This window comes from Myripristis murdjan, chromosome 1 (genome assembly GCF_902150065.1).
Source record: "Myripristis murdjan chromosome 1, fMyrMur1.1, whole genome shotgun sequence".
In the NCBI taxonomy this organism is placed as follows: Eukaryota; Metazoa; Chordata; class Actinopteri; order Holocentriformes; family Holocentridae; genus Myripristis; species Myripristis murdjan.
The window spans coordinates 16,688,459-16,716,385 of NC_043980.1; the positions used below are offsets into that span (position 1 = coordinate 16,688,459).

The 27,927-nt window shown below is 41.7% G+C and overlaps 1 protein-coding gene across 5 annotated transcripts; it reads left to right on the forward strand.

Moving 5' to 3' along the window:
- The first annotated feature begins 758 nt into the window (after positions 1 to 758).
- kdm4c (lysine (K)-specific demethylase 4C) lies at positions 759 to 27,927 on the forward strand. Of its 5 annotated transcripts, none has more exons than XM_030052245.1 (22): positions 759 to 905; positions 3,494 to 3,660; positions 4,148 to 4,323; positions 5,069 to 5,183; positions 5,332 to 5,525; positions 7,580 to 7,629; positions 8,400 to 8,503; positions 8,710 to 8,847; positions 9,111 to 9,304; positions 9,947 to 10,206; positions 10,320 to 12,400; positions 12,516 to 12,627; positions 13,707 to 13,885; positions 14,174 to 14,423; positions 16,577 to 16,653; positions 17,744 to 17,799; positions 17,967 to 18,075; positions 22,158 to 22,352; positions 23,466 to 23,636; positions 25,293 to 25,412; positions 26,404 to 26,496; positions 26,727 to 27,927. In XM_030052245.1, the coding sequence occupies exons 2-22, from the start codon at positions 3,517 to 3,519 to the stop codon at positions 26,892 to 26,894; spliced, it is 4,986 nt and encodes a 1,661-aa protein (XP_029908105.1). In that variant the 5' UTR covers positions 759 to 905; positions 3,494 to 3,516; the 3' UTR covers positions 26,895 to 27,927. The 5 variants fall into 5 exon arrangements, with proteins under 5 accessions (XP_029908105.1, XP_029908136.1, XP_029908128.1 ...); XM_030052276.1 differs by having other exon boundaries at positions 26,404 to 26,481; XM_030052268.1 differs by having other exon boundaries at positions 23,469 to 23,636.

Genomic DNA, 27,927 nt, shown 5'->3' on the forward strand with positions numbered 1-27,927 from the left:
ATAATCGTTTATTCTCCTTTATTTGATTAAATTCAGGTCACGTCCACGAAGTAGACATGTGACATACAATTTGCATTAGAAAAGACGGTTGAATATACTTAAGTATAAAAATAATTCAAATTTAAATTGCAATAAACAGCAAGCAACAAAATGTAGGTAAAAGAAAGAATGAAAGAGAGAAGCTAAAGGGTCTGCTAACGAAGTGGGCTAAATTTGAAATGGCGAATTAATTTTTATTAGTTTCTCCCAATTTGTAATTGTTGAGTTTTAAGTTTTTAGTAGTTGTCAAATATGTTTTAAAGGCGGATTTTTTTATTTATTTATTTATTTATTTATTTATTTTTAGCCGTGTATATAATATTAAGCCACGCCAGCTGGTCATATCACACATAAAACGACTTGAACGGTGACGTTTAGGCTAAATATTATATCCATAATAAAAATTAAAAAAAAAAGATTCAAAACATATGTCTACTATTGAAAATTCGAAACTCAGAAATAACAAACATGTAAAAACTATTAAATTACTTAGATATTATATTTACTCCAGTTAGTCAGCAGACCCTAAAGTCATTTGTTGGTCATTGTAATTTTTTTTCTCTAACTTTTACACTGAAGTGAATTTGCAGTATCTTTTCTAATGACAAACGTCTGTAACACGTGCTTCATGTTCTTGACCTGAATTTAATCAAATAAAGGAAAAAAGACAGAAAGCTTGACCGGTGACGTCAGGTGCGCTGCCGGTGCGCGAGCTGCGGTGCGGGCGAGCTGGAACGCGGCCGTTTTCAAGGCACGAGCCGAGCAGCGGCACAGCAGCTGTCATGTGAAACAGCTGGACGAGCCAGCAGAGGGATAAACAACAATACGACTGCGTCTTTCAAAACCAAGGTACACCACGAAGAAGGGTACGGCAACAACGTTTCCTACACCGCTTGTCTTTACGCACGGTATCTCACGTTAAGTTAACTGAGCGGCTGTGTTTTTCGCGACTAATTTGCTGTAAGTGTGCTGAATTAGACAGCTAGCCAAGCAATCAACAGCTAGCATTGTCAGCCAGACAAGTTGGCACGCGCTCATGCCATGGGGGCACCTCGCTCCGTATGCCTTGTCATTGTTGATCAGTCTGTCGCTAAACTTGCATGATACTCACGGCTAACCAATGCATTGTACAAATAAATGCCACCTGATGTCATTTGTGTGCCACACGGAGCCACAAAGCAAGCTAGCTACAGGCCTAGCATCTGCAGCCACCTTGCAAGGGACATTTAAACCCCACTTAGTCTCCTGCATTGAGGGCTGAGCTAATGTGCTAACTAAACTAGCTGTGTCCTGCTCATGTTTTCCCTTTCATAACTGTTTCCTAACTACCAGCTCCTATCCTGACAGCTCCTATCAACTCGCACAAAGCTCGGTTTAGGAAGCACCACTGCTGATTAGTTTACAATTTACATAAGCTGCCCGGCCAGCTGAGCTAGCGAGCTATGCTAGTTGTGCAGCCATTACTTGGCATCACAACAAAACGTAGGATAGCCGGCTAGTTAGCTGGCTAGGCAGACAACAAAGATCAGACAAGCTCACGGCGCTTCCTTATTCAGTATTTAAAGCGACGTGATAAGGCTGTCGTGAATTAGTAGACGTCTGTGCTTCGCTTTAACAAATTTATTTGTTGATTATAGGCCTAATTAACCTCGAACAGCTCGATTCACGCTTTTACGTTATTGTTCCAGTATGTTGTCCAGGAGTATGCTTGTATGCTACAACATGTTTGAAACACAATAGTTATTTTTCTTGTTTCTTACAGCCTGTTACATAATCAGATCGTGCGCCATTATAATGTTGTTTACGGTGAAGAAAGCAATGTGAGAACACATGAGCCCGAAAATCACACTAACTCCAGCTGGGACAATGCCATCCTTTGTCTCGATGCAAAGTAAATTTGGAGTTGGGAGTGGGATGGGACGGGACGGGAGACTCAAATCTGAGGGGTTGTCAGCATCAACAAGGATCAAAAGATCAGCTCGACGTTTAAAGAGCTTTTACCTCCATCTAGCGGTGAATTTGTTACTGCACCATAGCTCACAGTTCATGATCTGTTCATGATCCTCTGAGTATATGTGCTAGTGCGGCCAAAACACTATCACAACCCAGAAATTACACAAATAACTAAAAAAAAAAAAAATAAAAAAAATAAAAATAAAATAAGGTTTTAACAGCATGATTCACCTTTATTGCTAGTAATTGTTAATTTATTATCAATTATCCAGATTATGAATTGGGAAAAAATGCAAAATATAATAGCTTACCAGCAATAGTTCTGATTTTTTTTTTTTTTTTGTTATGCCTTTGAAAAATTAAAAAAGAAATAATCTAAAGAAATAATAAAACAATGGATACACTAACTATTGACAGTGATCAATAAAAAAAAGTGTACATACTTAAAGATATCTTCAAACAGTTCAAATAAATTCAAACTATGAATGTGAAATAATGTGAATAATGTGAACATTGAGTTCACTACTAAGATATATGAAGTTTTATTTCAAAATGCTACACGACATTTAGAAAAAAAAGCCCCCCTCCCGCTCCCCCAGAAAACAAACAAACAAAATATTCAACAAGCAGACATGAATTTAACTGCAATAACTGCCATTTGTGTCAGTTTCTTCAGTTTTGCTGACTTCTGAAAGCCTGCTGAGTTTCTCTGATTTTCCAGTTGTGGAGGTGTTCCCGTTTTATAATTCTTAGTTATAGTTTATCTTTCTAAAATGAAGTGGCATTTCAGAAAATGTTCAGCTTTACTAATATTTAAAATGCTCAACTTATTGCCTCATCTATCTATCTGTCTATCTATCTATCTATCTATCTATCTATACTTAAATATACTTAAATATACTTAAATATATAATAGTGTTATTTAATAGTAATAGTTAAATATATAATAGTTTTTTTAATACTTATGACAGCCCACACCACCAGAACCTACCTGACCTACCTAACCCAATACAACAACACAAACCCACCTCCTACTCACCTGCTACCTGAAGGGGAAAAAAAAGGCAGGCAGCAAGAATATTTGCTGTTTGTTTTTTCTGTTGAAAGTGTGTGACGCAGGCACAGAAGCCATTTTGGGCAAAACGAATAATACAAGTGGTGCATCACATGAAGGCACTGGTGGAATAAAAAATTGATCACGTTAATTCCTTTGAAATTTAATTCCTGTAGATATTTCCACAGTGCCTGCAGATTTCAGAATGGCCCACCTATTGCTAGTAATAAGCATGCCGCTCAGATCGCCGTGTGTGATTGGTTGATATTTGGTGCCACCTGTTGTACTCTATAGAGGGTGACACCATCTGGCATCTAATGGCCAGTCATAACCTGATGGCCATTTCAGTAGTGTGGTTATTAGCATTAGATGTCAGGTTTTACGCAGATTTGGGGTTAGAGCACAGTTTTATCGATTATTCTGTCATTTTTTTGTTTGCATCTGCAGGCTTTATCTGGTGAGGCAGCAGGATGGCGGGAGCAGAGGTGTACACCCCTGCAAACCCCACCTGCAAAATTATGACCTTCAGGCCCACCATGGAAGAGTTCAAGGACTTCAACCAGTACCTGGTTTACATGGAGTCTCAGGGTGCACACCGCGCAGGCCTGGCTAAGGTAGGGAGTGGTTTATGTGTGTCTTTGCATGTCTATGGCATGTACTTTCTGTGTGTGTGTGTGTGTGTGTGTGTGTGTGTGTGTGTGTGTGTTTTAACACACCTGTATACATTAATGTATCATCACTCCAATGTGACATTGCACATTGAAACTTGTCATGTGTCTAACACCTTACTAAGGTTTTAGCAAGGCCTAAAGATTTACAAGTCATGAAAAATTTTACAGTATTTGATATATATGTGTGAACTGATGCTCAGCCTACTTGCTTTTGAAGGCGGTAGCATGGAGCTGACATTTGCGCCATGCTCCAAACCATATGCAAATATACATATACAATTTAAGTTAAAACAATACAACTGCACAGGGCAGCACAGAGAAAATACCTATGATATATTTTAATGGTAACAGAAACATTAAGCAAAATAAAAAAAAAAAAAAAAAAAAGAGAGAGAAAGAAAAACCCTCTGTTTCTCTATCTGTTCCACAGGTGATTCCTCCTAAGGGCTGGAAGCCTCGTCGTACCTACGACGACATAGACGATTTGGTGATCCACGCTCCCATCCAGCAGATGGTGGCTGGCCAATCAGGGCTCTTCACTCAATACAACATCCAGAAGAAGCCGCTTAGTGTGCAGGAGTTCAGACGACTTGCCAACAGTGACCAGTCAGTATCACGGGGGGCGGGGGACATAATACTACCAAGGGTTAAAATAATGCTGCAGGAGTTGGAAACAAATGTTTTTTTTTCTTCTTCCGGGCACAGTGCCTGGTACATTTACAAAATTTATTAGCCACTCCGCTATTTAATTTTAGCATCCAAATATATTGTCAGAACATAAAAGAATTACTAAAAGGTGGTTATTTGCCTGGTAAAGTAGCTAATAGAGTAGAAATATATACTGTAGTAACAACATCAGTATATGAGTATCTGGCTAGTGACTAGTGTTAATTTACTACACCAGATGCTGCGTTTTTCGAGCACAACCCAAAAAATGAAAGTAAAGAGGTGGTGCATAGTGGGCATTGCAAACATGGTGACCTTGGATGCTGTCCCAATGATGAGGTTATATAGCTCCATGAATATATATTGTGCTTTACTGCTAAGCTTAAATATGAAAGAAAAGCAGGGAATGGGGGAGAGACAAGGGAAGGAGAAGCAGATAAGGCTGGAGTTAATATGTATGTGTTCATAGTTAGGATTTTAGACAACTTCATAATCCCATATATGATTGAACTTTGAACTGGAGGAGTGGTTTAAGTGTAAGGTGGATATTTAGGATTTAAAAATGTAGCAGAAACATATTGTGCGATAAGAGGGATCTGATTGTTCATGATTTCAGATGCCCATTTCATAGTAATCAGTTGTTTATGATCTTTAAAATGCTTAATCATCTCTGTCCTCTCCACAGATATTGTACACCTCGCTACCTGAACTATGAAGATCTTGAAAGGAAATACTGGAGGAACCTCACTTTTGTCTCACCCATATATGGAGCCGATGTCAGCGGGAGCCTCTATGATGAGGTGGATTGCTTCCATCCTCTTTGTTTCTTATATCACATGGATTGTGCGCATCTGTTTTTACGCTGGATGTTTGCATTTAAAATACATAAAAGCTTAGATGTGTCAAACCGGTGATACTAATCTCAGATCACTGTCTCTGATGTCCTAGGATGTAGAGGAATGGAACATCGGCCATCTGAACTCTATCTTGGATGTTATCGAAGAGGACTGTGGTGTGTCCATCCAGGGGGTTAATACACCGTATCTGTACTTTGGCATGTGGAAGACCTCTTTCTCTTGGCACACTGAGGACATGGACCTGTACAGCATCAACTACCTGCACTTTGGAGAGCCCAAGTCCTGGTTAGTGTGGGACAGGGGTTTAAGTACATGCCTATGCTATTTACTGTAAAGGTCAACACACCCCATCTGTATTAAGATCTTTTCTACCTCACTGAAGACGTGGACCTTTCATACCATTGCTTTATACTGAAATTACTTTGGGACCCAGGCTCTTAATACATCTCAGTATTGTTGTCAGGACTGTATCTCATTTGGGGTCTTGACACAAAGTTGGATAAATATTGCACAAGGCACAAGGAGGGAATGTTCAGGGCTTGCTACAGCGAGTGTATACTAAATGTAGAAAACATTAGGACCACTTTCCTAATATTGAAATACACCTCCTTTGCGCAGTCCATATCTCATTTGTTGCAAGGCTGGAAAATCCATCTTTACCCTTTTCCTCCATCCCCATGTCCAGGAGTCATCCTCACTATCTACACATTTTGGTTAGGCACATGGTAGGGCACCAGGAAATAGACAAAATATAATATTGTCTAGTTTTAGGTTTAAGTTTACATTGCTTTTTGTGGTACAACACATGGAAGTAACCCAACGACTGAGCGACCTGTCACATAAAAATATTAGTTCTGACTGGCATTGGGCAAGGAATGCCTTCCAGATGCCTGTCATCTTCACCCTGTACCCACTGATTTTGTGTTTCATGAGACTGAAATAAAAAATTGTCCACACTGCAGCCAAGGTGGAATAGATATTCTTTCATAATGCAGTGCCTTGTTGTCTAAATTTCATTGAGAACACTGTGTAGACCAGAGGATACAGTAGCACATTCAGGTCAGTCACAGAATTTAAATTGCATAGGTCTGATTAGCAGTGGTTAAAATGGTTGCATTCTTTAGGAGAGGATAAACTGGGTATCAGGAGGCACAAGGGCAGGTGGCAAAAAGAAAGAGGTGAAGAATGAAGGTAGATCAAAATGGAGTTTGCTTTTTATTCCCTTGTCAGGCTAGCTTGCTCCATTTCTCTCTCCCTCTCTCTCTTGCCCTGGAGGGAGTTCTGCTCATTAGAGCAGTGAGCCCTGCAACCCCACAGGGATCAGTGTCACAGCCAGACAGTGGCACACATATACACGCACACACGCACACACACAGAGTTGCATAGTATCCCAAGTATCCACACACACACACACACACACGCATACCCTTATCATCTAGCACACGCACACACATTCTTTCATCTTGCTGCTATTTTGACATCTCATCCCTGGAGGGGAGCAGCTTAAAGATGCACCTGTCTCACCTCTCCTCAAACCCCCCACCCCCCTCCACCCCTCATGTCATTTCTACCTGAGGTTGCTTCCCCCTCTCGCCTTGTCTCTCACTGCACTGTTAAGCTGACAGGTGATATGATGATAGAAATGCCACAGACGTGAGGGCGGATGGTGTGAGTCAAATGGAATGCCTAGTCAAACCTTGGGGGAATTCTGTCAAGCTCTCTGGTTGTCTTGCCAGGAACTTTGGGAATAGTTAAAATTCAGAATCCGTCAGCAGTGTGGCACAGGAAGATGCAGAATAAGGTCAAAATAAGATTCAAGCGAACTCCTCTTTCTACAACAACAATCAGACATGTTTTTTTTCCCTTGTCAGACAGAATTAGTCCTCCATATTTTTGTGTCACATTCGTAGTGACTACATACATTGTGAACTACAGTGCCTGTTAGAAACAGCTTACCTACCCACTTACCAAGTAGATTACATGAAGCTCTCTGCAAATAATTTGAATATAATTATGTGACTAGGGATAACTTTTCAGCACGTTGTATTGATAATGTATTTACACACAGTAGGATGCTGGAAAAGGTTGATTGGCCTGAGCACCAGTTATTCATTTTTTCACCACTTGATGGCAGTCTTGAAATTGTAAAGGCTCTGAGAACCTGGTAAAATCCCCACCTCACTGCTGACAAGCACTTGTCTCAGGGTGTAATACACTGTAGGTATAATGAATAATATGTTTCAAGGATTTCTCTCTCTTTCTCTTGCACACACACACACACATACACACATACACAGACACTAAAAATCTGACTACCCCTTAACTCTTGTCTCCAACAGGTATGCCATCCCTCCTGAACATGGAAAGAGATTAGAGCGTTTGGCTACAGGTAAAAGATTGTTTTACACTGCCAGTTATTGTGAAACGGAGTGAGTTAAATAATTTAGCATATCATTGTGGCAGCATAAGACATAATGCTCTGCTTTGAACAGCAAAAAAAAACAAAACAAAACAAAACAAAACAAAACAAAACAAAACAAACAAACAAACAAAAAAAACAGAAATTGATAGGCCTAACAGAAATACAAAAGAAAGCAAGCAATATAACTTGAGCTGTGTGGTGGTATTATATAGTACAGTACGGCACTAGATGTAACACTTATATGGTATAAGCATACTTTCACAGCTGGAGATGGTTCAAATATTTAAAGAGCAATACGCTTATTGGAACAGAGGTCAGGGAAGAATAGAGCAGTGTGGGTGAATACATTCCTCCCAGATGTATCCATGTGCTTCATGTGAAACTGAGTAATGAGATCTAAGTATTGCATGTTATTTGACAGAAGTAGTGAAGAGCTAACAAAGTTGAGCAGTTAACCATAAAAACCACTCTGTTACCTAATTGTTGCAGATCATGGCCATCTAGTTAGCTTCCTGAAAATGCTGAGGGAGTTCTGTGCAGTTGGTAACAAACCTTAAAGCAGCATGAGGCTGTGATGTTAGGATTCTTGGGAAAAAATCCCAAGTCAGTTACTTTTTTAGTAAGCTTTTATTAAAATCTGTCCTTTGTTACTGTGTGTGTGTGTGTGTGTGTGTGTGTGTGTGTGTGCGCGCGCGTGTGTGCATGTGCGTGCATGTGTGTGCACATATTTTTGTCAGGTTTCTTTCCCAACAGCTTCAAGGGATGTGAGGCTTTTCTTCGTCACAAGATGACTCTAATCTCCCCTTCTATACTGAAGAAGTATGGCATTCCCTTTGATAAGGTAGGCACTCAACACTTTTCACAAATTACTGTGTCGTCCTCTCTGCCAGTCATAATTCCTTCATTTACAAACTTTCTGAAGCTGTTTCATGCCGCACTGAAACAAGTAGTCCTGATTCTGGTAATTGCAGAATTCTGGATGTTGGTATTTTTATTTTCTGGATCTCTCACTCTTTCCTCTCTCTTTCCCCTTTTCTATATTGACAGATTACTCAGGAAGCTGGAGAGTTCATGATCACTTTCCCTTATGGCTATCATGCTGGCTTCAATCATGGCTTCAATTGTGCTGAGTCTACCAACTTTGCTAGTGTGCGTTGGATAGACTATGGCAAGGTGGCCACACAGGTAAATATCCCGCTAGGACCAGGCTGGCACGAATTTGCTCTAACAGTAGGTGCTACCTCAAATCACAAATCTTGAATAAAGTAGAAAAAGAAGCCACACAGTGAAGCTGGAAAGTAGTCATCTTTACTTTGAGCTCAAACTTAAGTTTTTTGCTTTGGAGTGAATACTGATTCAGATGTGTGTATTCACGTATATGTTGCAAGGCCACTGTGCTTTGGTAAGACAGAGATAATATTCGCCTCTGTCCTTTCTTCCTCCCAAAGTGCACATGCAGTAAAGACATGGTAAAGATCTCCATGGAGCCATTTGTGAAGCGTTTTCAACCTGACCGCTATGCTACCTGGATGCTGGGTAAAGACTCAGCACCCATTGACCACACACTCGCCACTCCCAGCACAACACCTGAGCTTCAGAGCTGGTTGCAGAGGCGCCGCAAGGCTAAACCTGTCAGCAAAGGGTACTGGATTCATACTTTATGTTTTTTATTTTAAAAACAAATCAAGAGCAACTAATACTGCTGGTAGAGTTTTAACTTTGTTGAAATTTGTTTGTTGGACTAACAACACTGCTAAAGAACAGCTTTTTTTCCCCTTAAGTGTCATTGTCACTCTTTGGAAACACTGCCTTGAGGCCATTGTGACCACCAGCTTTTTCTCTCACTTGTAAACAATTTTCAAATTGATGTCGCCACAGGTTCCTAAGAGATTTGGGGAATAATTACAAATAATTTTCTAGCTCTGTCTACAGTCTATACATTGATCATGGATTCATGTCCCCATCAATGTCAGTATAATTAGAAAAATCAGACCATTTTATTCAGGCAAAATTAAAATTGCTTATGTAAAATTTGGGCCTGTATCAGATTATGGTTTCCTGGGACTTGCAGTTGCATCCAAAGAAAAAAATGGAGGCCACACCAGTGGCATTTGTGCATTGGCTGACGACTTGTAGTATGTGTCCTGAGAAATTTGGCAGTTGCAAAAGCCAAATGGCCTTGTCTCCAAAGTCACAAAATTCCAGGCATGCCTAAACCGCTTTTCAATGTTAATCAGGGTTTGAGTTTGAATCCTCTTTGATCTCCCTCCATCCTTACTTCCAGCAGCACCCACTCTCGTATGCGCTCCAAGCGTCTCAGAACCACAGAGGAGCCTGTTGCCCTGGAAAGTAGCTCAGTCCTGGGCAGCAGCAAGAGGAGAGGCCTGGGTGGTCCGCTTGCGCCTAAGGTGCGACGGTCTGTAGGAGAGACAACCTGCAGAACAGAGGAGGAGGAGGAAGAGGAGGAAGAGAAGGAGAAAAAACAGGAAGAGAGGGAAGCTGAGTCAAAGCACAACCAGAATCACAACTCTGCCCAGCTCCCTGGTAAGAGACAGACTGATGGCACCAGGAGGTCTTATTTGACACTGTGGTTGCTGTGTGCTTAGATTTAAAGTGTGTTGCATTAAACATTGTGCCCATCCCTCTGTTCACGACAGGTCCGTGCCGACAGATGTGTGTGGTCAAAGTAAACCGTGTAGAGGGTGACAATTTGAGCTTTTCCAATAAGGTGCCATCCCAAAAATCTGTTGCCAACTCCACTCCCCCCCCTGCCTCACCAGTTAACAAAGACTCAGTGGCAGAGACACTCACTCATACTGACCCTCAACACCCCTCACCGTCAGGGGTCAAGGGTGTGCCGCCTGTGGTATTCCAACATAAACCCGAGGCTACACAGATTCATGCTGGAATTGAAGAGCCAAGGCCTTACTCTCCTGAACCACAAAACCTCTCAATGTCTCAGGACTGCTCTTTAGAGGTCACACCTCTGGAGGGCAATAAAATGCTCACATCAGGCATTTCTGTTGAGACTGAGGTGGGCTCATGTCCTATTGAATGTGAAGCTCAGGCATCCAGTTCTCTGTGTAGAGACGAGGCTTCAAGCCTGACACCAAACACTGACAGGGACCTTGACACAGGTACTGAGAATTACACTAGCAAAACTGCTAAGGCAGAGAAAATGGAATCAACTGAACCACAGCATAATAATCAACCCTCCACCACAGAAGCACTTTATGATCCCAGCACTGAGCCAGCAGAGGGGGATAGTTACACATCTTGTAGCAGTCTCTCCACTTTACGACACCAGTGTAGCCTAGAAAACAGCAGCACTGAGGAAAACCTTATTCCTCCTCTGTTACAGAGGAATGGAGTGGATATGCCCCTCCTCACCCCTGAGCAGGCAGGAGATAAGGTTGGAGTCAGTCCCTTGCCACCTGTCCTGACCCAAGAGATGCCCTCACTCACCCTCGCTGATGACGGGCTAACAGACCCCCTACCATCCACATCTCACACTCACCAGGTGGCACCAGTGCTTCAGCGGGAGACACTCACTGGCTCTCCGTCCTCACATGAAGCCAAACAGGAAGAGACGGTAATTGAATCAATGATGGCAAAAGAAACTCAGCCTGTAGAGCATGCCAGTGACTGGCATTCAGATTCCTCTCGATATGGCAAAGAGGCAGGAATATCTGATTTAGATACTAACATGAGTGATTTAACTAGCAACACTATGCACAAAAACACTTCTGATGGTCTTCATGAATCTCAAACAATGCCAGATATTGCTGTAGAACAGGATCATGCAGTGTTGGAAAGTCTTACCCCTGCACAGTGTTGTGCTAGCACTAGCCAGCAAAATCAGAACACTGCTCTTCATACAGAGCAGCTACCCAACCCAGTAGAGATAACAACCAAGGAAAACACCAAGAACTCAACTCAAAGAGACAGTGAATTCAACTTCAGCAGCTCCCATTGGACTAGCACCTCAAGCCACAATCCCCCAGCCCCTTCCCTATCAATATGCACTCAAAATGACAGTCATACAGCACTACAGCTTCACCAAGTGGATGAGACTCATCTTCAGCGCAATACATACTCCCCCTCTCATTGTAGTTCCCAGAATGCATACATAGACCCCAAACCTTTCTCTAGCAGCATCTGGAAAAACCTCAATTCCCATAGTCCTGCAGTTCTCATCCAAAGTCTCCACTCAGAGCTTCCTTCTGACTTCACCCATGACCCCCTCCCTTACACTATGTGGACTGAACCGCAGTGCAAAGAGGTCACAGATCTGGACGACCCAGGACAAGACCTCCGTGAGTCAGAGAACCAAGGAGAGGAGGGTGGGCCTCTGACATGGGCCCAGCTGGAGCCCACTGCGCTACTTTCGGCTGGTGCCGTAGAGCCCCTGGGGCTTTGTGGAGACTATGAGCTCCACAGAGTGGAAGCAGACGGGCCTGAAGCTCTTGCACTGTGCAGGGAGCTGGGGAGGGAGAGGGAGGCAGAAGGGAGTCTAGACACAGACCCTCCAGGTTCTCTGGGGATAGAGGGAAAGGAACAGGAGGAGGTATCTGACGGGGAAGAAGGGGGGTCAGAAGAGGAAGAGGAGGAGCAGCAGAGTAGTGCCAAGGGGGAAAGCAGCAGTGACTCATCAGATGAGGAAGAGGAAGAGGAGGAAAATGATACAAGTGACTATGAGTGTGGTGAATCAGGGCTGGAACCTGGGGAGGTTTGTGCTGTGAGTATTCCATCACACACAGTCTAGCTCTCTCAGATTTGAACTCCTACTCAGATACTAATACAGACATAGTCTTCGTGCCCTAATGCCCTCTAATGATTCCTCTCCATGCCAGTACCCTGCTCTGTCCGCAAAGAGGACCAGTAAGAGCTGGCGTCACCCGCTGAGGAAACCTACTGCCAGGGCTGTGCCCACTGCTGTCAAACAACAGGCTGCCAGTGATGATGGTAGGTTCATTCAGACATGCATGCACGCACACAGAGTTTCAGTGAAAAATTTTGCCAAGCCTTAACCTTCAGAGATTCCAATACACACACACACCCATGAACATAGATACTGTTAGCTTAAAGTCATGCACAGTGCAATAAAAACTCATGGATATTGTGGTTGGTGCTAAGTATTGGGAGGCATCAGGCCAAAAAACATGATCCTCTGACTTGTTGGTTTTGTTTGAGTGAGTCAGAATACAGTGAAGTCTTTGATCATTTTTAAAGTGTAGTTTCTACCAAATCTGGCACCTGCATGTGCAAAGGTTGCTGGCAAGTAATCTAATAAAAAATAAAAAATAAAGCCTTGTGTAATGTAACCGTTGAACCATTTCACTCTGTAGTCCCATCTTCCCCTTTTCATTTTTCAGATTTTATTCCCCCCCAAATGATCCTTCTGACGTCAGTGCACACATAAACATACCAGATAGATTTAACTCTCAGGCCTACCACAGTGAAATGACCTGGTGATAGATCCCCTATCTGTTTTCATGGTTTTAACAGGAAGGGAGGGCCCTCAATTAACAACTACTAATGCACATATACACATATTCACACTCATCATCTCCTTGGCTGTGGAGAAGGATGAATAATTCAGCAGCCATTTTAGTTGTTTATCCCTGAGTAAGAAATGACCATGGAATGACCATTCATGGCTGCAAGAAGCCTATTTTATGATGATGAGAGCTCTTAATCATTTGGGGCAATTTTATAAACAGACAGGCCCCTATTCATTCAAAATTATGTTGTTTTTTTCAACTCACTGGAGAAATTGTCATTGCACTGGATGGAATAAATCTGATTTAGCTGCAAGTCTATTAGCACTGCCGAAGTGAACAGTGAGAATGATGTATACAGTGCTTTTGATATTCAGGTCACAATTTTGCCTCCGATTCAGAATAGGCTTAATTAACAAACAACCAGACTGGAGGTTTGCTTTCAGTACAGCGTGGATCACCATCTGCATCACAGAGAAAGAGGCCCCAGTGGAATACATATCTGTTTGGAAAGTTGTAAGACTTTATTCCCTCTTCACTCAGAGCCCCCTGAGGCAACTCTGGCAGAGGAGGAGCACGAAGTGGAGACGTGGGCTAAGCCCCTCCTGTTCCTGTGGCAGAACAGGAAGAGCTACTTCACAGCAGAGAGGGAGTACAATGCCAACGCAGCCACCATGCAACCATACTGTGCTGTCTGCACACTCTTCATGCCCTACTATCAGGTAGAGGGAACTTAAACACACATATACACACATATGACAAACATATGTTGATTCTTTTATCCAAAGCGACATGACATGAAAGTGTACATGTTTTGCGAGCATGTGTGGCCCCAGTGGGACACTCAATCACATGAACATACTTGCATGAACACACATTAAAATGTGACCACATCTCTCATCTGCATAGCTGATGATGGAGACATCAGTTATCTGACTTAATGACTATCTAAGACCATCTCCCAGTCCTAAGAGGAATGGGAAACAAACCTAACCCCTTTTCTCCTCTAGAATGAAGACAAAGCAGAGGACAATAAAACCATCCCAGCAAAGACCCCCACCTTGTTCCGAGCCTCCTCTCCTCCTGAGGGCTCTGCACGCCCCAGTGGAGGGCTAAGGAGGACCAAACCCCTGATCCCAGAAATTTGCTTCTCCTTCCGGGAGCAGAACTGTCCCCCAACTCCCACCAACCCCCTGCTGCAGGAGGATGGCACCTCACCTCTTCTCTACTGCCAGGGCTGCTGCCTGCAAGTCCATTCAAGTATGTACCCGTAAAGGAGCTGTTTGCGTTTGTCCATGTGTGTGCATGTGTGCGTACAGGTTTACAGTGAGGAATGGGATTATAGAGGACACATGGTTCATCTTAAACTGGATGCTGGGGCCGTTAGGTCTTTGTAAGTACCTGCCTGTAGGGGAAAACAGGTGTGTGTCTTCCTCTGTAACTTTAAGATCTTCTTAAGCAACCTTGTGCCTGTTTCTGTAGTTGAATTGCGGTGTCCTTCACTTACTCTGATAATACTGCTCACCAACCATGCCAAACCACATTGTTTGTTTCTACATGTTGTGCTTGCCTCTCTGATGTCACTGCAACAAGTTCAATGGGTTTAACTCCTGACTAGCTCCCCTTTAATTTTCCACCCCCTCTCTGTTTCCCTTTCTCCCCCTCTCCCTGCGGTTTGGAGTATTTTATTTCCCTCGTCAGCTGAATGAGGGTGAATCTTCTGTCTTCACCACACATACTTCCTGTCCAACAGCCCCAAGCCAATGCCACAAGCCCTCACACACACTCTAAAAAACCCAGGGGCCTTTCTGTTCCACCACACACACACATACACACACACACACACACACACACACACACACACACACACACACACACACACACACACACACACACACACACACACACACACACACACACACACACACATACACACACACACACACACACACACACACACACACACACACAGGCACACACAAATGCACAGCACATTTTCTCAACCCCTCACTCACACTCTTTTAACAGTCCTAGATCTCTTCTGCAGCCCACACACATTTTGCCAATATCTTAAATCTTCATTCAGTTCCACAGGCACGTGCAAACACACGCGCACATGCACACGTGCGATACTCTCAAAGTCCTTCAATCCTCATTCTCATACACTCTACCAAGTCCACAGCTTAAGCAACCTTACTTCTCTGTCATCCGCAGTGCCACATTCTTCTTTAATGTCCTTAGTTTCAATCCTTTGCACTCTCACCTCATCTTTTACTTTGAAGCTCTATGTGTGTGTGTTGGTGTGGGTGTGGAGGTGAAGTGTATATCAGTTGACACTGATGTAAAAGCCACAAGTTTAGTTTTGAGACCCAATAATAAATACGGGCTGATTTTGCTTTCCCTCTTTACTGTTATTTGAACTCGGGAAAGGAAAGAGAGGTGAGCTTGGATTTTATGTTTGGTTTGGTGATGGATAGTGGGAAAGGGAAAAAGACACATATACACACGTGAAGTGTTTGTTACAAAGAAAAATTCCCCCAGTTTATATGTCTAAAGCCTCCAGCCTGTGGATTCTAACCAGCTGCCAACTCTGAAAAGAATCACATTTGTCTTCCTTTTGAATTCCAGTTGTTTCTCTGTTAGAGGCCACCAGCACTTCCTTTCCTAAAATGTTTGTGTTATTCTCCCATTCCAAGTTTACAGACCAAAACTAAACCAAACAACAGTTAAACAAAGCTGCTGCTGTTTATAAGCTGGTGTTATTTTTTTGGGGTGTCTGTCAGCCATGTTGTTGGGGTTGCAAAGGGCTTTCTGCGTTTGTGTCTGAAACTAAAGCAGTGATGTCACGCCACTGCAAGCCTGGCATGGCTGTGGCTTGCCACTGCCACAGAAAACATCTTTTTGATACACGGACACACACAGTTACAAACAAATATACTTACAAAAAACACATAAATGTTGCTCAGTCACCTGTATTATCTCTGTGTCTTACACACACACACACACACTCACACACACACACGCACACACACCACAGAAATCTCTATTTCCACACGGTCTCCAACACTGAACTATTCTTCATGGAACAAACCCACCTTTCTTTCAACAACTTGTGGAAATGACAGTGGAGAAGTTGAGGATGTGGTTTATGTGTGTGTATGTGTGTCTGTGTTTTTTCACTTTTCTTGTCTTGTTTAATCTGATCTGTATTCTCAATGACAGATGTACAATTGGCCATCATTTCTGCTGTTTGCTGTGAATGGATCATTGATACTGTGCCAAGCATTTGATCACCAAAATGCAAATGTGGATTTCACTCAATTATGTTACTCCTTTTTATTCTAACCTCAGGGCCAATGAGATTCTTTGTTAAATTTAAAATTTTCTTTTTTATCAATTCTTACCTCCTGCAGGTTGCTATGGTGTTGCTGCAGATGATGTCAGTGAACAGTGGTCATGTGATCGTTGCATGGAAGGAAACTTCACAGCGGTATGTCAACCAATTGGTCCCTTTTGCTTGTTTGACCAGTTATGCCTCTCCATGAAAGAGGGCATACCTGAGCAATTGACAGAAACACCTTGTTTATATTGAAACACCTTTCTCTTCAACTATATTCACTGCATCTTCAAAAATCAGTAACATTATCAAATTAACTACTTTGATACATGATACCTGAGACAATTGGGAGCCTAAAAAGAGCTTTCCAGCACACACCAGGGTGCTAAGATTGACACTGTGTTGATAAATTACATCGTCATCATTATTATTATTTTTCTTAAATGCAATTCATCAATAAAACAGCATCAGTCCTATTTTCCTGGTGTGCACTGGAATACTCTTTCTGGTTAACTGTGTCTAACCTGCTCCAGCTTGTACCCAGGAGAGAAATGTCACTGTGCATGGGGTATTTTCAGATTTTTGATGACTGGGGCCTCTTTCTCATGCTAGTGGTGTTGTTAGTGGTAGTACTTCTCAAAATGAAGTTACTTGCTTGAAGTTATTTCCCATAAACAGGAAATATGTCTGCACACTAAATTTATGCTATTTAATACAGCGTTTCAACCACAATCAGGGTCTTTGTTTGCCTCATGAAGACTGATTGTGGTCAAAATGTTGCATTGACTGGCACTTGGGTGCATAAATACCAACTTGGGTTGTTTGTGCACAAGCCAGCCTTTTCCACTTTTCCCATAAACCCTGTTACAGTTCTTCCTGTCACCTGTTGCAATGCGTGCATTTGTTGTTTATTAGAAATGGTTTGATCACTCTACTACCACTGTGAGGAGCGTTCCCTTTACGCTGAAAAAACAAGGAAACCCTCCAAATGTTTTGTGCCATAAAGCAATATTCCTTGTATCAGATTTTCTGCAGAACTATACAATGTAAATTGCAGCACAGAGGCCGATAGAGGCTGCCAAGGTCTGGTTTGTTTATTTTAATTATAATTATGTCTAAAAATTAGTGAGGTAATCATTTATTGATGCTGCTATGTGCAGCATCTTTGAAAGGTTATAGTTGAATGGATTGATGATCTAATATTTGATCTTTCACCCTCTCTTTCTGTTTCTCTGTTTCTCAGGAATGCTGCCTGTGTAACCTCCGAGGTGGCGCTCTGAAGAAGACCACAGATGACAAGTGAGATGCTTTTGTTCTGTGATTATCCGTGCATATTCATTTGTGATCTCTTAAGCACATAGGAAATAATAGTCTTTTTGTCTTCAGATCATGTTTATGTATTAATCGTGTGTGTGTGTGTGTGTGTGTGTGTGTGTGTGTGTGTGTGTGTGTGTGCGCATAAGTAGATGGGCCCATGTGATGTGTGCAGTAGCTCTGCCGGAGGCAAGGTTCAGTGATGAAGCCAAGAGGAGTCCCATTGACACTAGTAGGATCCCCATGCAGCGATATAAACTGGTGAGGATACAAAGACACACACACACACACACACACACACACACACACACACAGATGAGGTGCTGGAATTCCCTGGATCCTTGAGGACTGGCTCAGTCTAATTAATGAAGTGTTCACAGTTCTAATTAACAATGTGAGACGAACATGCCCGCAATCAAAGCTAGATAATTAACCACTGGTGGGTGGGAGTAGGGGTTTGTGTTAGTGAAGCTGTCTCTGTGTGTGTGTGTGCTTTTATGTGTGTTTATGTGTGTGTGTGTATTGGTGTATATTAGTGTATGTATATGGGTGTGCATGCATCTGCATCTTTGTGTGTGTGTGTGTGTTTGCTTAATGAGAAAGCCGGAGTGTGTCTCAGCAGACCTGACATGTTGCCACTATAGTTAGCTCTCAGCTTCAGGCATCATGATAGCTCAGCAGAAACTGAAGAGTCAGAGAGGTACATCCTAGCACAAGATGGATAGCAGAGATAAAATACGGCTTGCTTGTATCCAGCTTATATTTTTATGTCGTATAATATTCAAAGCAAAGTTTCATATTTTTAAGGCAGCCAAATGATTGATCATGAGATAGGATGGGGCTCTTATATAGAAAAAAATTCGCAGTATAACAGGATTCACATCACTGTTATGATCTGTGGAAAGTTTGTGAACAATGATTATGAGCATACTTCCTCCAAAGCTTCAAATAAAAAACATTATTACAATATATTCTGTATATCATTGTCAGTGAGAGGGTGACAGGCATCCCTTTTATAAGCCTTGTAACATACCTGCTCTCACCCACCCCTCTTAAAACAGCTCAAGGGATAGTTCTGTCACTCCCTATATATTTGCAAATTCATGCTGGATCTTTAGAGCGGCTCCACTGATACTGAATTGGACAGTAACATTGTGGACACAATGACAGTACCCACATGGAATTTACCGGGATATGGTTCATATCTACTTACACCACAATGAAATGAAGCTCATTTGGATGTAAAAGCATAAACCACAAAGTCAGTTTCCATTTCCATGTGCCAAAACCTGAACAAAATTAAAATAGTAGTCCATACTGAAAGATGCATGTTCAATCTTTTTTCTTTTTTAAAGGGTTTGATGTTGACCAGAATGTCTGTCCTTATCTTTTAATGATCTAAACAATTTTTCAAAGAATATACGCCCTGCCTGTAGCTTTTCAATATGCTATTCAGTTTGCTGAAGCCTTTTTTCTCATTTTATGACACCACAGATTAAAGACAGTCCTCTGGTTTCTAGCTCTATTGGCAATGGAAAACCATTTCCTTGGAACCCACACAAAACTCCATCTATACATTCATTCGTACACGAGTTTTGAATCTACTGAGGAACTCTGGAAGATGTGCCAGACTTTTACATGACTAGTAAATGTTCATCATTTCACCTGCAAATTTCTCACTAATTCAGATGCTGGCACAAGTGTTCTTTTTTTTTTTTTTTTGGATCGGTCGGTACCTTACTTTGTAATAAAGTAGTCAGGCTTCCTTTGAACTACCTCTGTGAATTCCAAATTAAGGTAGACGATGAAATTTAGCTGTAGGCACAAGCAGACAGCCCCTCCACACATGGCTGCAAAGACATTATAATTTCCACTCCTACCAGCTGTCGCTAAATATATGGGTTTCATGGGTCCCATCTGTGAAGCATGACATAGAGTTTATATTAATTGTGACATAGATTTTTTTTTTCTAATTCATTGTTTGAATACAGTGAGATTGTGAGGGAAAACTGTGGGCGGCATTGGTACACCTTTCTGCCTCTCCTTTTGTCCACTCCATCTGTTTGTTCATTCAGTGAGCCACGTGTTTTGACGCTCGCGTTGGACCCGTTGCCCCTGCAGCAGCCTAGCACATTCATAATTTACTATCACACATAGACACACACGTAACCACACTCATACACACACATACGTGCACAAACATTCATAATTTACTGTGGGAATGTTCTTAACGCATGGCTCAACACAGGCACCCAAATACACCCCGGAGATGGCGCAGGCATGGGGAAAGTGGGTTAGACACACACACATATACTGAAACATAAAACTGCATTAACACATTCACACTTAAATATCTTCTCAAACTCTAGCGCACATTGTTGTTTTTCACCAAGTGACCATAATCCACCAATATGCATGTGCACACACACGCACAGTCTGTGTTGCATGCCAGTCAGAATCTTGTCATCTTGGCCTGAATAGGTGGACCAGACAGTCAGGACAGTTCATCAGCCCATTGCTGTCCATAATGGAGGAGGTATGGGACAGGGTATTACAAAATCTAGGCCAAGTTAGTCACGAGGAGCAAGTGAGGGACAGAGATTGAAAATTCACTTCAGAAATTTAGGTGGTGCAAGGCAATAAATGGTTCATTAGCAGAAAGAAAGGGAGGAGGTGTTTGTCACTCATGCCTTATTGAACAATCAAACTGTCTCTGTAAAAATTTGTCGTATTTGCACAGCATCACTGTGTTAATCACCCGCTGTGGGATATCAATACTTGGAATACCTGGGAATTGAAAGCTTTTAGGGCCCTTTTCAATATTATATTCTCACAGATGCTGTATTATGTGCTTACCTGACTATGATATGACAGTGTTGTGACAGCTTACATGTCATCAGGCCTATTTATAGGCTGAAATTCATATTTAAAACCATGCCAATTCCCACTTGGACCACCTCACTGAGGCACATTCTCCAGGGGGTTTCCCCTATGTATATGGCCTATTATTTGTCACCATGTGTGGATGCATAAATATGGATTCACTGGAATTAGATTAATGAATATATTAATTTCAAAGAGGTGTGAAACAGCTCTGCAAGAGAGAGGAGGAGAGGACAGCAAAGAGAAGAAAGAAGTAGATGAATGTTTTTACTAGGGGAAGAGTGAGATGGGAGGGATGTGAGAGGGGAGAAAGAGGAAATGGGGAGATAGTGAGTAGGGTTATAATGGGGGGATGTCGTCATTCTTTCCCCTTAGTGGGAGAGCGGAAGATTTGTGGGAGGAGAAGAGGAGAGGGGAGATGCCACAGCAGAGGAAATGGACTTGATGGGCTGTTTGGTGCAGAAAACCAAGGGGTAGTCTCAGAAATGCAGGCGTGAGTGTGTTTATACTTGTGTATGCATGGCAGTGTTTGTGCACAGGATATGTATGTGTATTATACCCACCAATGTGCAGTTGTCTTTCACTCTGCGACTCTAAGAGGGGAAAAATACCACAACATAGGCATTACAGTACGGGCAGTACTGGTTTGTTATGGAAACCTCAAATGATGTCATTTGATTGGATCTAATTTTAAGGGTTCCCTAGTATTGTAGCGGTAGAATAACATGTTCCTGTTGACTGTTAAAGCTGGGATTTCTCTCTCTCTTTCTCCCTCTCCTCCCCTCTCTTTTGCCCTCTCATTTCACTCTCTGGTTTCCACGCTGTGTTTACACCACAGTATCCAATAACAGAGAGTTGAACAGATTTCACAGATATGATTATTTGGAGCACATAATGTTTTTAAATGATGTATGAGGTTTGCGGCACAACCAAACGATGATTCACTTTCTGGTCTTTTGTCCTTAATTGGTGCTGTTTTTCTTCAGCCCATATTCACAAAGCTTTTCTAACTAGAAATGGAGATGTGAAATTACTCATAGTTAACTCCATTCGAAGGCCTATGTATCGAATACCTATTTGAGAGTGTTGACACTGAAACCTGTTAGTTACAGAAGAATAGGAACACAATATCAAACAACAAAATGGCACCAGAAACACATGGCAAATCACCAATACAGGGTTCCAAATAGTGTTAATCTGTTTTAGGCTGGAATTGTTCTTTCCATATACAGTAGTATGCGGTGGAGAGTAACAGGGAAGGTGGGAAAAAGATAGATGATGTGACAAAAGATCCTGAGGTCACTTTCTGAGTTGTTAATCTAACCTAAAATTTTGTGTTCTCAACTTAACCTTTATTCATTTTGAGATAACAAGTGACACTAACATGCTGTCTGATCTCAGTGAAGCCCTTGTCTGTCAGACCGTTCTGACTGTCTCCTTTGGTCTGCATGTCTTTACAGAAGTGCATCTATTGTCGTAAGCGCTGTGCAGGGAAACGGCAGGCGGGTGCTTGTATCCAGTGCTCATGTGGTCGGTGTCCCACCTCCTTTCATGTCACCTGTGCCCATGCTGCCGGGGTAACCATGGAGCCTGATGATTGGCCGTATGTTGTGTCAATCACCTGCCATAGGCACCAGTCACGGAGCTCCTCAGCTGTAAGTCATAGGACTAGTGTGTCATACAGGCTCATGGGTGAAGTTGCGCATTGATGCTAATCCCAGATCAAATACATCTGAAAATGATGGACATTTTCATTGTCGCCATGACCTAACCTCAACCTAACCATTTTAATAACCCAACCTTAACCCAAAGCTTAACCAATATTAACCATAACCATACATTTGAAGAGGGATTGGGCTAATATTGCTTTTATGACAAAAAACTGATCTGGTTACAGTAATCAAGGGCAACTTCATTCTACACGTCATACATTTGTTATGGACAGAGCTCTGCTCAGGAAGAGTATATATAGATTGGCATTGGCTGGCATTTTTTGCGAACTATCAGACTTTCACGTTGTTTGTAAATTGAGTTAAATTGATTACAATAATTGTTTCTGTTAATCTTGTACAGTAACTCAACTCAACTGCATGTTTATAAAACCAACATGCAGCTCAAAGTGTTTCACATAGCAAGGTTAAAAGAGCGAGCTTGCCATTCTCATATCCAGGGTCAGTGTGTTTCATTTGTACAAGTAGACAATGAAGCTGGAGTGGACAGCTGAAAGTTGGATAAATTTATAGGGAAAAAAGGCACTCAGTAGTGCATACCAACACCAATGATATGCACTTGTCAATGTGTCTGTTCCGCATGCCAAATTTTCAGCAAATGTTAGCAATTTCTCACAAGCACACATTTTTCTGCCTGCTGAATCTGTTCGGAAGGTGTTTGCCTTAAAGGGAAAATCCACCCCTACCACCATGCCCCCCTTTGACAAGTTAATCCCTTCCTTATCTTTTGGCCAACCCTTCTACAAAGTTTTATGTCAGTCCATTCACAACATTTTGAGATATTCTAGTCAAAGATTAATACATTACCGATTCTTCTTAATCTCTTGGCTGATTTGAGCTTGGTGTTCAGGCTGCAGCAATGTTCATATTTCTGGAATTTACTGATCATGTCTTCCACTGTTATGTGATAGATGAGATGTCTGTAAGAATTCATTATTTCGTTGCTCCTCTACAGAGAAAAGCTGAAATATCTCAGTCGAGACATTTTTTAATCATCATTTTTTGGTCTTAAATTCTTTGTTCGTCTGTTCATGCCAGAAGCAACGAGCATGCCAGGCATCAATCTCGCTGGGCCAGACGGTGATCTCCAAACACAAGAATCTGCGGTACTACAGCTCCAAGGTCACGCAGATCACCTCCCAGACCTTCTATGAGGTCATGTTTGACGACGGCTCCTTCTCCAATGATACCTACCCTGAGGATATAGTGGTGAGAATAAGTTTAATTGGACAGACACGCACACACTCACACACAGGTCACCTCACAATTCTATGAGGTCATATCGGATATTAAAGCCGTCTCAGACTGAAGAAACCTTGCTTTTTCAGGAAAAGGTTATTTGTTCTCAACTGGTCATTGCATCGGGGATTTTCCAAGAAGCTTGTCTAATATTTTACCTTATGTCGTAAACCTTCAAAACCAGTTTGAACAAGAGTCAGCGTAAGTCATTTCTGTCAATACCAAACCTTTCAGTAATTGCTATGACAAAACTCTGATTACTGTAAGGGCCATTCAGATTAACACAGAATTATCAGTGGACTGCTTTTTTCTAAAATGTGATGTGTGATTGGGGCTACAGTGTTTCTCATGGTAGCTGGGAATAATCACTTCCATGACTGCTTCTGATGGGTCGAGATTCTTGGATTTGCTCAGTTGAATATCATTATCACCAGACTTCCCCTGTTGAGGCTAATTCTGAAGTAGCAGTAACAAACATAACCATACGCTTGAGCTATGAGACTAATGATGACATTCCATTGATTTGCAATCAATCTTTAACCCTAACTGTAATCAGATCTGCCTAACCTCAGCAGCTTTGACTTCTTAGTATGTACCCTAGGCTTGTATACTTCTAGGTCTCATAAAAGCTTCAACCAGTGGAGGTCTGCACGGTGATACTTTCAAAAAGCCTGCTAGAATTGAGCACATTACAAAGGCAGCTAGCTTGTGGATTGTTCAATCTCATGCAGCCTCTTTGCGATACAGTAGCTGTCATGAAATACTCCCACTAAGGGACTCAAGATGTCACCAAAGTAAACAAGTTTCACTTTCCATTAGCAGTAAGTAAGTTTGACAAAAACGATACTCATACAAAAATACATTTATGAGACAAGCAAGGTGTTTTAAGTTGTGCTGGATTTGAAAAGTTTGCAGAAGTGTTTGCTGCAGCTGTGTTACACATCCTTTTATATCCGGAGCTCAATCAAGTCCCCAATTCTATCTATTTTTGAAACAGTGTACGGGAATGGCTGAGCCTGAATGTAGTCTCACCTTAACATTATTTAAAGGGGTAATTCCAGCATGATTTGGTTTTTGTATTTTCCATGTCTTTTACGTTAATTGTTTTTTATATGCATGCACTACAGTTAAAGATATTTGTTCCAAGTGGCATAAAAAGTAACTCAGCCAACATCTAATTCAGTCAGTAAAGGAAAAATATCAATGTGCATAAGAAGCTGACAATTTCATTTTAAAAAGTTGCATCGAAACACTAATATTGTTAAATTTGGAACATTTACATTTTAAAAATTAGTCCCAGTAATGCAAGAGTCAAGAGAAGATATGAGGGCTGCCTGAAACAAGACTCTTCTTCTCTTCTTCTTCTTCTTCTTGTGAATTAAGTGTAAATAAAACATTACATAAAATTAATGCCTTATTCTTTAATTGGAGTACCTTGTAATATTGAAATGCTGTTTGTTTTTTAAAATATTTATTTTGAAAAACATCTATGACAAGGGAGAAGAGGCAAATTTCTCATAATGTGATAAAAGCGCTGCTAAACAAGAGGCAGAATGCTCTCACTTTGGAAGACATTTCTTGTTATTGCTCAGCTGTTGTTCAACATCCATTTTCCTGCATTTGTAGAGTAGAGACTGCGTGAACTTGGGTCCTCCTGAAGTGGGGGAGGCTGTTCAAGTTAAGTGGCCTGATGGGCTGTTCTACGGCGCCAAATACCTGGGATCCAATGTCTCCTATATGTACCAGGTACACACACACACACACACACACACACACACACATACACACACAAAGAAATGCATGACAGATGATACGCTTGGAAGGGAGAGATAAACACATGATCCTTTGTGTTTATCTCTCCCTTCAAATTGTGTCTTTTTATCTGTATGATGTTGCTGAAGAAGCTTGTAAGCCCAGCGGTTGGTCAAAGAGAGGCAGCAGTAAACTTGTTCAACTCCCTCAGCCTCAGAGTCACTGACTCCAGTGACGTTATCAGTTTCCCCAGGTCTGTGCATTAAAAAAGATGGGGTGAGAGAGACAGCGGGAGAGAGAAAACTTGAGCAGGTGGTTGAGGGAGGTGCTGGGGCGATGGTGAAAATAGAAGAGAAGAATAGATGGGAGAATGAAAAGATAGATAGATAAATAAAAGGATAGATAGCAGGGATATAAAGCTGTTCAGATACACAGAGCACAAGGGGGTGGATGGAGGACAGAACAGAAGGATGGAGAGTGCGAGATGGAGCGAAAAATGGGGGATGAGGAGGAGGTGACAATCTGCATTATTCAAACTCACTGAAATATTCACTAAGCTGAGAGTCAGGCTGCTTCCACTTAAAGCTTTATTTAGTTGAGCTGGGCGTCAACCATTAGTTATGCACAAATGCATCTCTGACGCACACTCAATGTAAGCGGGGTCAGATTTTAGAAATGGGCTGGACTTAAAAGAACAGGAACTTTCCATTGTCAAGGTGTGCCTAGGTATGAAGCAAGACTGAGCTGCGTTTTTACTTGAGGACCTCAAACTGAACTAATAAAAAAAGGATTTCATGAGCAGGCTACTCTCGCCTTGCAGAGCAGGCCAATCAGATTGCATAGTCAAAGTAATGTGTGCATGATGTTTTAAGGTCATTTTCAGTTTTCATCAGTTGGGCTTGAAAAGTATGGAAACTGATTGGTTTTCTGAACAGCTAAAAATCAGCTTTTTTTTTTTTTTTTTTTTCATTGTGCGTTCTCTCAGGTGGAGTTTGAGGATGGGTCTCAGGTACTGGCAAAGAGAGAAGATGTCTACACTCTGGATGAAGACCTTCCAAAAAAGGTGAAGGGTAGACTTGTAAGTATTAGACTTTATGGACAACTTCAAATGACACAAGATGAAATGTAAACTCTGAAGTTTGATATGGAAATAAGTGCTATTTGGATCAGTCTTACTGGCATTTGGAATTAGCAGTTGTCCTTTGATTTTTACAATAACTCAATACTCTTTTTCCACCTGCAGTATATCTCATTTTCTTCTTTCTCCCTTTATTTCTCCATGATGTTCTCCAATTTCTCTCTATGTAGTCCACAGCCTCCAGCATGCGTTTCCAGGACACCTTCTTTACCACGCAGGGTGAGAGAAAGAGGCAGAGAATGCCCAATTCATGGTTTCAAAAAGACTATGTGGCCCTTCCAGGCCTCCGTACAACCGCCAAAAGCACATGTGAGCCACGCAGCCCCAAAGGGAAATGAAGAGATGGAGAAGGATCAATGACAAATGAATGCACTGAATTGACTGCGGATGTAAAAGGGGAGGATGTTTGTGTGAGTGTATGTGTGTGTGTGTGTGTATGCTTGTGTGTGAGCTTCCTGGATCTAGTTCCATCTTAACAACTATGGCCCACATAAGTTCTGGTGAATAGATTAAGAGGAAAGATTCAAGGAGATGGTTGCTTTGTGTAAGATGGAAGTTGGCTTACCATTTGTGTGCTTGCTTGCTCAGTGACTCGGTGGGCAGGTTGGTGGTAGATGATTGGCTAGAGATGATTTAGATCAGGCTGACCATCTACAGAACGGATTAACGGAGTGCATCGTGGCCCTCGGTTGCCTAGTGCTTTCACATCTGTCAGGGAATTTCAACAAACACAACTTATATTTGTCACATCACCCTTTTTGAAATAAACCACAAAAACTTATTCCTTTGTAAATGACAAATTCAGAAGTTTGAGATTTTTCTAAATAGCTGACCTACAGTAGCTTTTTGGGGGTCTGTCCTGAGTTTTCATTTTGAATATGTATGCACTTTGCTCGTAGTGTTTTCATCACATGTCCTACTGTTTTCTCCCCGCATGTTAAACGTCGTCTCTTCCTGCTTCAGCGGCGCCAAGTCCAAATACACTCCTGTGGCTTCCTCTCTGCGTCCTTTTTTTTTACTTCCATACTGAACAAAAATAAGCTGAATGTATCATTTTACATCCAAATGGCATAATTGTATAATCAAAAATATTTTTTATTTGATCACACTACCCGTGATTCACTTTCTAACAAGGGAAGATCAGACAAGGTGACCAGGATAGGAAGCCATGCAAGACTGTTGTATTGGTTTTTGTGCCCTTTTACCATGTGAAATCATAATGCTACTGTTGCTCTGTGTTGAATGAAACACACTGTTAAAATTATTTAAGTTAATGTTTGTATTTATTTTGGGCTTGCTATAGATAAAGTATTGCTAACTGCTGTAAGAAAAACAAAATAAAAAAAATCCATATTTGATTTTTTTATTGAA

Coding starts and splice junctions, on each gene's coding strand:
- kdm4c (XM_030052245.1), top strand. CDS start 3,517: ATGGCGGGAGCAGAGGTGTACACCCCTGCAAACCCCACCTGCAAAATT. Junction 9,305..9,946: donor GCTAAACCTGTCAGCAAAGG/GTACTGGATTCA, acceptor CCTTACTTCCAG/CAGCACCCACTCTCGTATGC. Junction 23,637..25,292: donor CCTACCCTGAGGATATAGTG/GTGAGAATAAGT, acceptor CTGCATTTGTAG/AGTAGAGACTGCGTGAACTT.